At 41.0% G+C, this 11724-nt stretch overlaps 1 protein-coding gene and 1 pseudogene across 1 annotated transcript; both read right to left on the bottom strand.

Annotated features, from left to right (window-relative positions):
• Window positions 1–737: 737 nt before the first annotated feature.
• LOC127229605 (vomeronasal type-1 receptor 4-like) lies at window positions 738–1568 on the bottom strand (annotated as a pseudogene).
• A 1528-nt stretch (window positions 1569–3096) lies between these two features.
• Window positions 3097–4174, bottom strand: LOC127229550 (putative vomeronasal receptor-like protein 4). Its single transcript, XM_051194631.1, has one exon. It carries the CDS (start codon window positions 4003–4005, stop codon window positions 3097–3099), a length of 909 nt encoding a protein of 302 aa, XP_051050588.1. The 5' UTR covers window positions 4006–4174.
• Window positions 4175–11724: the final 7550 nt, after the last annotated feature.

The following is an 11724-nucleotide window of genomic DNA, read 5'->3' as shown; positions in this document are numbered from 1 at the left end:
AGAGAGAGAGAGAGAGAGAGAGAGAGAGAGAGAGAGAGAGAGAGAGAGAGAGAGAGAGAGAGAGGCAGAGAGAGAGCCCATTGGCCAGAGACTTTTGTGGTGGTACCTTAAGGTCCAACCTGATTATAACTGTTCCATATCATCCACACTGGCCTCTCATATTTTGGATTTAGCAACATCAAACAATTGTTGATCAAATTTGCTGGGCTGTGGTGACTTGATTTGTCTCACTGTCATCTTCCCTTTGCCCTGTATGCTTAGCACAGATAAGGATCACCTACACTATTTTAGTTTCATGCTCTGGCTTTGGGGGAAAATTGAAATACTGATTTCTGAATGAAGCGTTGCTTCTAGTTTTTTTTTTTTTCAGTGCTGTTTCTAGGCTAAAAGTCACATGTCTGGGATGGTGGATGAGAAGATGAGAAGAATCCAGTTTCCAGCTGCCTAGCGACCCTGAACTTCATATTGCATAGTGCCATACTTCTTAAGAAAAAGAAATCTATTATCATAACATTTAATTTAATTTTGTGATATATTAGAACATTAAAGCAAATAACAGTTTCATAGGGATTGATGTAACCCCAGCATTTGGATTTCTGAGTCAGCCTGTGCAGGTCAGCCTGTGCTACATAGCAAACATGTGTCCCTAGTTCTAAAATTTATCATGGGAAATAAGCATACAATATACATACCTTTGGCTCATAGAGAGTAGTTGTAGAATGTAATTTTTACACTTCTCAGTGAGAATGCAAGACATTAGGAACACAGATGTCCCTGCTGATCAGAACATAGGGACTAAAACCAGCATAACCAAGTTCTAAATATGTTTTAATATTTAGTGAAATAGAGTCATGTGTCCTTGTGAAACATGTGTAGAAGGAGAGAATGAAATCTACCCAATAGAAGGAGAGGAAGCAGGATATTAGAAAGAGAACACTCCAGGTAGCTCTGATTTCTGGAGGGGGATTGTTTTCAAACCTGGAGCTGTGAAGGTAGAGGTCACGCTTGTGATGCTTATAAAGATGGAGAGCCATGGACCCACTGCTCCAGCCCATCAGACTCTGAAAGATGACACCACAAAGAGTCATGAGAGACAGGAATAGCCATTTGATTATGTGTCTTGATTGTGGCATATAGCAATGGCCAATGAATGTTCCAGGTACAAATGTGTTCAAGTCACTACCTGCTTTTATGTAGCAGAGCAAGTTGGAGCTTACAAGAACATTATTCATCCAAAAGAGGAGGAGAAAGGGAAGAACTTGCTGTGAGGTCTGTGGTTTTAGCTTTGTCCAAACAGTGGTCCTGGGATTGATGGTGACAGCTTGGACCACACTGAGGAGACAGGTGGTGCGGATGGAGAGGCCCCGTGACATCCTTGCCAGATAAACCACAGCTTTACAGCAATATCTCCCAGGAAGTTTCTGAAATAAAACACCGTGGCTTTGTCTTTGATCCCTGTGGTCAAATAATTAGAAAATGCCAAGAGGATGAGAATAAGGTCCACAGGACTTTTCTCAGTCCCCCAAGGCAGAGGTGGAAAGATGTCTCACAAATATTGGAACATTGGAACATTATTACCAAGGTACCTTTTAACCTAGGTGGACACTAAAATTCAGCAAAGAGTCATCATTGTTTGAGAAACCCACAAGCAGGGCTGTTGCACAAGTTCCTTTGAAAAGTTTCAACTCCCGACCAGGGAAGGAGAGTGACCTCTGTGCCCCTGCTAGTGAAGTTTAGTGCCCCTGCAGTGACTGTTGAAGTTTTCCATTTCTGATGGACAGGTTTGGTGAACAGCCCTTTGCAGGGAGCTGATGGACAGATTTGGTGAATAGCCCTTTGCAGGGAGCTGATGGACAGGTTTGGTGAGCAGCCCTTTGCAGGGAGCTGATGGACAGGTTTGGTGAACAGCCCTTTGCAGGGAGCTGATGGACAGGTTTGGTGAGCAGCCCTTTGCTATACTACAGCACAGCCAGGTGATGCAGACAGGGCACTGACAGAAGCCTCCCCAGGAAGCCTGCAGCACAGGTAGCCTGGATGAGGTGGGGACAGGGTGAAATCTGGACCCTGTGTATTCTCTTGGCTGGGAGGTTGTAGAATCCCCAGAGCCCCAATGTCCTGTTGCTATTCAATGCCAAATTACAGGAATTTCAGCAACTAGCTCTTGTCTGTACTTCAGGACCCCAATCCCTATGTCCCTAGCAGAACACCATGTACCTAGACAGCAGTAGAGAAGATGGATCCCTAAACTCTTGAGTGTGTGGCTGGCATTCAGGGTGACCTAGCAAATGCCATATGTTCTATGTAGGCCCTAATGAGGGAATGGAAGTAAGAGTCAGCAGCTGGGGTGCAAGTTTCCTGAGGTATTTCTACACAGCACTGTATACAGGAGTGGAGTTCACAAGTGGGGGTTATTTTCCAAAACCATGATAGCATCTCTGAAAGATGATATTCCCCCTGTGCTTTTGGTATAAAGAGTATGTGTGTGAAATTGCCTTACAATGTTTATTCTTACTAGTTCTTTAGTGCTTGGTACCTAGAAATACCAAACATCCATTGGCTGCTGTCAATTAACTTAATCACCTGGTCATCTCCACTTTGAAGGGACCTTCAGATAAAGGAGGCTTCCCACATCCTTCTTTTTCACTTGCTCTCCTGCTCATTGGATTTAGAATATCCTCTAGCACATAGTAAGTGTTTTGTAGATAAGTAGAGGAGTTGGTTGATCACAGAAGTACATTAGAAGGAACAAGAAGACAAGAAATTATTGTGAGCCCTTATAAGAGTAGAACCCTAGCATGCAGAAAGATAAGATTATAATTTCAGGTGCCTGCATGCCCTTCTGCATTTCCTGATGAAGGATGCAGTAAGCTAAACTACATGATAGGAATAGTGGGATGGTTGGGTAGTGAGAAACAATGCCAACTCCCTAGAGCCTGAACCAGTCCTCAATTATCTAGGGCAAGGGATCTGAAAACATTAACCAATTTTCTCAATGAATTTGTTGTTATGATACATTAGAATGGAAAAAGCAAACCTATCCAATATAAATAACTTCAGTTCTTGGAGAACTGTGTATGGAAAGGAATTTTGTATTTCTCAGGGGACACAGAAATGCTTAGCAACATGAATATCCCTGATGATCAGGACAAAAGGGCTGAGAACAGCATAACTAAGCACTAAAAATGCCTTAATATTGAGTATTGTAGAATCATGTGTCACTATGGAGCCTGTGTAGAAGGAGAAAATGAAATCTGCCCAATAAAAGAAAAGAAAACAGGTCATGAGAGTGAGAACGCTATGGGTAGCTCTGATTTCTGGTCTGGAATTATTTGTGAACCTGGAGCTGCGTAGGTGCAGGACACGTATGTGATGTTTGTACAGATGGAGAGCCATAGACCCACTGCTCCAGCCCATGAGACTCTGAAAAATGACATCACGAAGAGCCATGAGAGAGAGGAACAGCCACTTAACTGTGTACTTGGACGGCAACATATAGCAATACCCAGTATACATCCCAACTTCAGACCTGTTCATGCTCCTGGTTGCTGTAATATAGTGGAGCAAGTTGGAGCTTATCAGGGAATTAAAGATCCAAAAGAGGAGGAGAAAGGGGAGAACTTGCCATGCAGTCTGTGGTTTGACCTTTCTGCAAAGGGTGGTCCTGTGACTGATGGTGACAGCCTGGACCACACTGAGGAGACAGGTGGTGCAGATGGAGAGGCCACGAGCCACCCTTTCTAGATAAATTATAGTTTTACAACCAAAGTCACCTAGGAAGTTTCTAAAATAAAAAATTGTGGCTATGTCTCTGACCCCTATGCAATGAATAATGATTGTGTTAACAAAAGCCAGGTGGATGAGAATAACGTCTATATTTTTTTTCTCAGGACTCATAATAAAAGTATACATATGTCTCACAAATAAAATGATGTTACCTAAAATTCCAAGTCCAGTAAGTGAAATGAAAGTTAATCTCTGGATGAAGTCTCTCCAAATCATCTTCATGATATTTCCACAGCTAGGAAAACCCTTTTGAGAAGCATAAGGAGGTCAACATGATATGGTTCGTGCCTGTGGGTGTTCTCCAGTGAAAAGAACAGTGTATTATGAAAATGCACAGAGTTTTTTGCTCATAGATGCCTGATTTCATTCTTGCCCCTTCTGTTCTTGCTTTTATTGATGCTGATGACAACTGGACATAAACACCATGCTGATGCATTAGCTGCTTTACAGAAGGTTGTTCTTTATCTCCTCCATCTCTAAACTTTTTTCCCATGAGAACATCCAAAGAAAGGGCAACATCATTCAATTTCTAAGCCACGATATTGAGCATCAACTTAGATGCCTCTCTTTCCAGGTCCTTTTTGCTATCCTGCACACACTCATCTCTTAAGTGTTGAACTAACAGAAAATTGCAGCAATATCAAAAGAGTGTAATATTTGCCCAAGTGGTGTTGCTTTTCAGGGAAACTCATGTGGCTTTTTTCTTTCTCCAACTCTGAATTGACCTGGGCAATGAATAACATATAAATTAATTGTGTGGGGCAGTCTCCATTCCATTCCCTCACCTTTTGGTGGGATGTTGTGATTAATTTTTGTTCCCTTTCATCTCACGCATGATATTATATTAAAGGAAACCGTCCACCTCTTGTATGTGTTTATTGACCATTCCCTAAGAAAGTTCTCCCAAGAAAACATCATGTCTCAGTCTCAGCTTGGGTATTGGTTCTTTGGACTCCAATCAAAGACACATCCCATCATTTGGGTTTTTAAGGCAGACCAAATCAGTGACTTTATCAATCAGTAATGTTCTGCCCTATAAATGACAATCAACCTAATACCACATACTAATGTGAGTAATCTTACACATGACATCCATTTTTCTGTTTTCTCATTATGTTCACAGTTAGAATGAGGATTAAGAGGTATTCACTTTGCTGCCACTTATACAAATCATAAGTAGTTTTATGTGGGAAACTCAAGTCTATTTCCTTCCACTCTTTAGTATTCTCTGCTCTTCACCAAATTTATCTCAGAATTGCTTTCAGCTTCCTCCAAGGACATGTGACCTGGCATATACAAGGGTACATGTGAAGTTCTCTCTCTGATCTGATTTCAGCCATGATCCTTCATAGCTAAGTACTATCCACAGGTCACAAATGTGTCTCCTACAGTTTCCCTGAACCCTCCTGACTGTGATGTCCATCAGTCTGCTTATATCATCCCCTCTGTGCTTAGAAGACCTGAGAGGTGCTTTAGTACAACAGTTACTTTGGTAAACCATGTTGTGGAATGCTTAAAAACGGCTTGTGAATAAACGAATAACCAAGTGTTGTGGTTGTAATATTCTATATAAACCACATACATGAACTGAAAGAAAAGATGTTCTGGGTTTTTTCTCTCCGTAAGTGCTGGGAAGGTCAGCCTAATCTGTAATACACATTCACATGTTTACTCTATTTTCTTACATGCACAGGAGAGGTAAATTTCCAAGCTCCCAAATGTCTAGTGGATATTATGGACTATCTTTAAAGGCATTGATCAATGTGGATAAGTTTTTATCTTTCTATGACTGCATGTTTTCAAAGGTTTACCTCTTTATTCTTTGAGATACTAGTAACGTATACTGAAATCATCTATTTACCCCTATTAAAGGAACTGCCAGAGAGACATTTATATGTATATTTCCATTCATTTATGTTTATTTTTTATGTACATGAATATATTCCTGGGTACCACTTGTGTCCCTGGTGCCTGCAGAGCCCAGAATAAGGCACTGGATCCCCTGAAAATGGAGTTGCAGATGGTTGTTAGCTTTCATGTGGGTGCTGAGAATCGCAAGAGTAGCAAGTGATCTTAACCACTGAGCATATTCTTCAAACATATATGTCAATTTAATAAGCGTCCACAGGCTCCTTACCTCCACCATGCTGCAATCAATCATGCCAGTCCGTACGCATCCAGGTAAATGAGGGATTTTGCTGCAGTGATGCGGTGGAGGGTCAAGAATATTCTAGAACCTGGAGGAATACCAAATCTTTAGAAATAGACAGGTCAGGATTTATGAGGATTTATGACCACCCACAGTGGATTAAAATTTTGGCTTGCCCAATTCATATATTCATCATATGGAGCATATTATCTGGCTTCTTTAAAAAGTATTTTTCATATGTAAATTACATTTTGTATAATATATGTGTATTTTAGGGAGTTCATGAACTGACATGCATAGTGGCTAGGGATGTGTCCAGCATGCTTTAAATATCCATTTTCTAAAATCTGTTGTCAGTGTTAGTTTATAGTCTCATGTCTGCTTTATCCACAATTCTTGTATCCTGTGGCTTACATTGGATCTAGGGAATGGGAAATTAACAGTAAACAATGTGATGGTAAAGACAGAAAAAGAGCTCTGTCTGCAAATGCCTGTAGTCAGTAGAAGTTACACAACTCAGATCAGCGTTCCCAGTACTTGGAGGGAAAAACACAAAAATTGTACAGAAGTTGTGGAGCAGTCTAGGCCCCATCTGCTTGAGGAGAGTGTGGGTTCCACTCAGGCCCAATTCCCCCCTTCCCCTCCTTGGAGCTTTCGGGTCTGCTAAGCATGCAGTAAACCTACCCCAGCAGTAAACCTCAGCCAACATAAAACTAGTGGAGAAGAACTCAATACGATTTCTCTAAAATCAGGAACAAGACAAGGTTGTCCACTCTCTCCATATCTATTGCGGTAAATAAGGGTCAGGATAAACAAATAGGCCGAATAGATGTTTATTCAGGGAGAAATAACTTACAACCTAGACAGATGAACACCAGGAAATTTAACCCGATCCTCTCCTGTCCGAGTCATGCCAGAAAAAGAGCGCCTTTCTGGCCCCCTCCGACCTCCTTCCTCAGGTCACCTCCGCCCATCGCTCCACCCCCCAATGGGCGTGGTCAGTGCTACAGAAGGACTACCTCATTACAATTCCCCTTTTAGTCTAAAGAAAAGATTTAGGCTTAATACAAAACTATATACAAAACAGTGAATAACAAGTGTGCTCTAAGAAAAGGAAAATCGAGAACAAAATGACCTACATATCTAGTCCTAGGGTGAGGGCATAATGGAGTTTACAATAGAGTTGTCCTAAGCTGGAAACGTAAGTCTAGTACCTAATATATCTAACTAGGAAGAGAGATAATAGTTGTGATAGTTTAATCTTTAACCTCATCAAGACCTGAGAGGAAAATAACAATACTAGAGTAGACAGGAAATGCGGATGGACAACTTCCAAAACGGTGCAGCAAGGACAGAAACAGCAAGCCACCTGAACAGTCACCCTAGGTCTCACAGCGACGTTGGTACACCCAGATTTGGCTAAGGCCAAGAGAACTTGACAGACCACAACAACAGCAGGGAAATAGAATGGCTGTCTTACCCTGACTTGGCAAGGTCAAGCAGTCTTCTATATTTGTCTCCTGTAAGCACATAGGACTGCATGTCCAAATCAGTGGTCAAGGTGGGGGCAATTCTATGCCCAACAGGCCATTAGCTGAGGCGAGATTGAACTCCAGCAGGAGCAACAACAGTGTCCAACATATTTTCGGAAAATGCATGGTGCTGTCAGGAGCAACAGTGTCTCATGTCAAAGGAGTACTAATATTAAAACATTTAAATGCCATGTTCTGTATGTCTATGAAGGATTGAAGATTAAGCATCTATATCTGACTAATCTCATAGGTACAGGAAATGTGAGTGAAGATAATCTATAATACTCGGGAACTTAGCTAAAAAGACTGATTAAAACTTTCCTGAGTAAAGCAGGAACAAATACTTAAACAATATAACTATTTACATATACCTACATGTAAATCCCTAAAATAGAGGTAGAGTATAAGTGTCAAGACAAGAGGTAGAACTATAAAGGGCAGCAAGATAAATATCCCAAATTGTATTAATATACAAAATGTCTTGAACACAAGAAAAGTATACATACATAGAATATGGTAAAAAATAATGTGTATAAATATTATAAGTGGAAACATTTAACACAATATAACAAAATATAAACTTAATTTTACATAGCTTACCACATAGGAATACATAACAATGTAAGCTGTAAAATACTATCTCATTCATATTCAAATTCTCAAGGAAATAGGCTAATCTACTTATATCCCATCTAAACCATACCTTTACCCACCATTCCCTATTCCTGTCTAAAAGATAAACCCGAGCGAAAAATCCATACTCGTTACACATATCTCTTCAATATTGTAATTGAAGTTCTAGATAAAGCAATAAGATATCCAAAGGAGATCAAGTGGATACAAATTGGTAAGGAATAAGTCAAACTTTCACTATTTGCAGATGATATGCTAGTTTACATAAGTGACCCAAAAACTCTACTAGGGAACTCCTACAGTTGATAAACACCTTCAGCAAATTGGCAGGATACAAGATTAACTAAAAAAAATCATATACAGATGATACATGGACTGAGAAAGAAATCAGAGAAACCTCACCCTTTACTCTAGCCACAAACAACATAAAATATCTTGGGGTAACGCTAACAAAACAAGGGAAAGAACTGTATAAAAAAAACTTTGAGTCTTTAAAGAAAGAAATCAAAGAAGATACCAGAAAATGGAAAGATTTCCCATGCTCTGGGATAGGTAGGATAAATAGCAAAAAATGGAAATCTTGCCAAAAGCAATCTACAGTTTCAATGCAATTCCAATCAAAATATTGGCACAATTCTTCACAGACCTTCAAAGAACAATATTCAACTTTATATGAAAAAAAAAAAACTCAGAATAGCCAAAACAACCCTGTACAATAAAAGAACTTCCAGAGGCATCACCATCCCTGACTCCAAGCTCTATTATAGAGCTATAGTCCTGAAAACAGCTTGCTATTGGTACAAAAATGGGCAGGAAGACTAACAGAATTGAATTGAAAACCCTGATATTAACCCACACACCTTTGAATACCTGATTTTTGACAAAGAAGCTAAAATTATACAATGGAAAAAAGGAAGCATCTTCAACAAATGGTGTTGGCATAACTGTATACTGGCATGTAGAAGACTGCAGATAGATCCTCATCTATCCCCTTGCACAAAACTTAAGTCCAAATGGATCAAAGACCTCAACATAAATCCAGCCACACTGAACCTCTTAGAAGAGAAAGTTGAACAAATTGGTATAGGAGATCACTTCATGAACATAGCACAGACACTGAGATCGACAAAAAATAGTACCTCTTGAAACTGAGGAGCTTCTGTAAGGCAAAGAACACAGTCAACAAGCCAAAATGGCAGCCCACAGACTTGGAAAAGGTCTTCACCAACCCCACATCTGACAGAGGGCTGTTCTCCAAAATATACAAAAACTCAAGAATCTAGTCACCAAACACTAAATAATCCAATTAAATAGTGTGATACCAAACTAAATAGAGAATTGTCAATAGAGGAATCTAAAATGGCTGAAAGACACTTAAAGTGCTCAGAATCCTTAGCTATCAGGGAATGCAAATCAAAACAACTCTGAGATACCACCTTACACTGGCAAGAATGACTAAAATCAAAAACACCAATGACAGTCTATGCTGGAAAGGGGAGAAAAGGGAACACTTCTCCATTGCTTGTGGGAGTGCAAGCTTTTGTGGCCAGTTTGGAAATTAGTATGGCAGTTTTTTAGGAAAATGAGAATAGTCTATCTCACGATCTAGTAATTTCACTCTTGGGCATATACCCAAAGAATGCACATTCATACAACAAGGACATATGTTCAACTATGTTCATAGCAGCATTGTTTTTAATAGCCAGGACCTGGAAGCAACCTAGATGCCCTTCAACTGAAGAATGGATTGAGAAAATTTGGTACATTTACACAATGCATATTACTCATCAGAAAAAACAAGCAAATAACAACAACAACAAACAATGAAACCTTGAAATTGTCAGACAAATGGATGAAACTGGAAGAAACAATCTTGAGTGAGGTAACCCAGTCACAGAAAGACAAGCATGGTATGTACTCATTCAAATATGGATATTAGACATAGAGCAAAGGATTGCCACGCTACAATCCACACCACCAGAGAAACTAGGAAACAAAGAGGACATGTTCCCTTAGAGAAGGGGAAAGGGACAAGAACTCCTGAAAGAGCACATGGGTGGGGGGGGCGAAGGGAGGGAGGTAGGAAAAAGAGAAGGGGAGAGGAGGATTGGGGAGGAGAACAAGAGGGGTCAGGAAGACTGAGTCAGGGGAGGAATAGAGGAGAGCAAGAAAAGAAATAACTTAATAGAATGAACCAGTCTAGGCTTAAAGAGAAACCTGGCACTAGGAAAATGTTCAGAGATCTATAAAGATTACCCAACTAAGGATCTAGACAGTAGTGGAGAAGCCACCTTTGATTACCTTCCCCTATAATGAGATTGATGACCATCTCAATTGCCATCCTAGAGCCTTCATCCAGTAGCTGATGGAAGCAGAAGCAGACACCCACAGATAAGCACCGAGCCATACTCCTTGAATCCAATTGTAGAGAGGGAGGAGGGATGAGCAAAAAAGTCAAGACTGTGCTGGAGAAACCTACAGAAACAGCTGACCTGGCCTAATGAGATCATAGGCACCCCAGTCGTAAAGCTAGGGAACCAGCATTAGACTGAACCAAGCCCTCTGAATGTGGGTGCCAGTTAGGAGGCCTGGCAGTCTATGGGACCTCTAACAGTGGAACCAGTATTTATCCCTAGTGCACAAATGGACTTTGGGAGCCCATTCCCTATAAAGGGATACTCTCTCAGCCCAGATATAGGAGGAGAATCTAGGCTCTCCCCAAAATGATGTGACAGACTTTGATAATCCTTCATGGAAGGTCTTACTGTCCTTGGACAGTGGGTGTGGGGAGAGTTGGGGGGTAGTAGGGGCATGGGGAGATGAGATGGAAAGGGAAGGGGGGAGGGATTGATACCTAAAACAAGATTGCTTAAAAAAAAGTGTGGGAGCAAGAACTTCCTACCCCCGGCTGCAGAGCAGGTGCTCCTGTCTCCTGCCCTGCCTGTCCTGTAATGAGCAACGCTGGTCCAGTGACCACACACACTGTCCACATGTGTACTGAAGCCCTTCCGGATTGCAAGTAGGAAATGATAGACCATCTTCTCCCTGAATCCTGCCACTTTCCTCTTCCAGAGTGACAGGGAGCCCACATCCTAGTCTCCTACATCTCAGCCTCCCAAAGACTTCTTTCAATACCAAAGGCAGCTCCAACCCACGATGGTGTGGCAACACTCACCTATGCAGTCTGTGCAGCAGCTCAGGGTGGATGTCCTCACAGCACCAGCCAGTCCCTGTTTATTAACCTGAGACCTTAACTCAAGCAAGGTGTCAGGATGTCACCTCAGGAATTTGGCTTCATCAGGGGAATAGTTTACTTCTGCATCTCCATCCCTAAGGCCAGCTGCCTTCTCCCTGGTGCTCTGTCATTTGCTGAACCCAGAAACTTTTTGATTAGAATTATGGTCTCTGTGTAAGGGGAAGTAGGGGTATGGAGTTTTGCACTTAACTCCAGTCTGTTCCCTTGCCTCAGTTTACCTCCTTAACCAAGAAATGCTTTGGAAGAAATATCTGATAATCCAAAGTGGTCACTCTCTGAATAATTTTCAACATATTCTTTATTAATAATAAAAGATCATTGAGTACTACACAGGCAAGGGCTCTCTCTTCAGTATCATGTTTAGGACAAGT

This window comes from Phodopus roborovskii, unplaced genomic scaffold, assembly GCF_943737965.1.
Source record: "Phodopus roborovskii unplaced genomic scaffold, PHOROB, whole genome shotgun sequence".
NCBI lineage: Eukaryota > Metazoa > Chordata > Mammalia > Rodentia > Cricetidae > Phodopus > Phodopus roborovskii.
The sequence above is the reverse complement of the archived record's forward strand: the minus strand, read 5'-3'. Positions and strand labels throughout refer to the sequence as shown.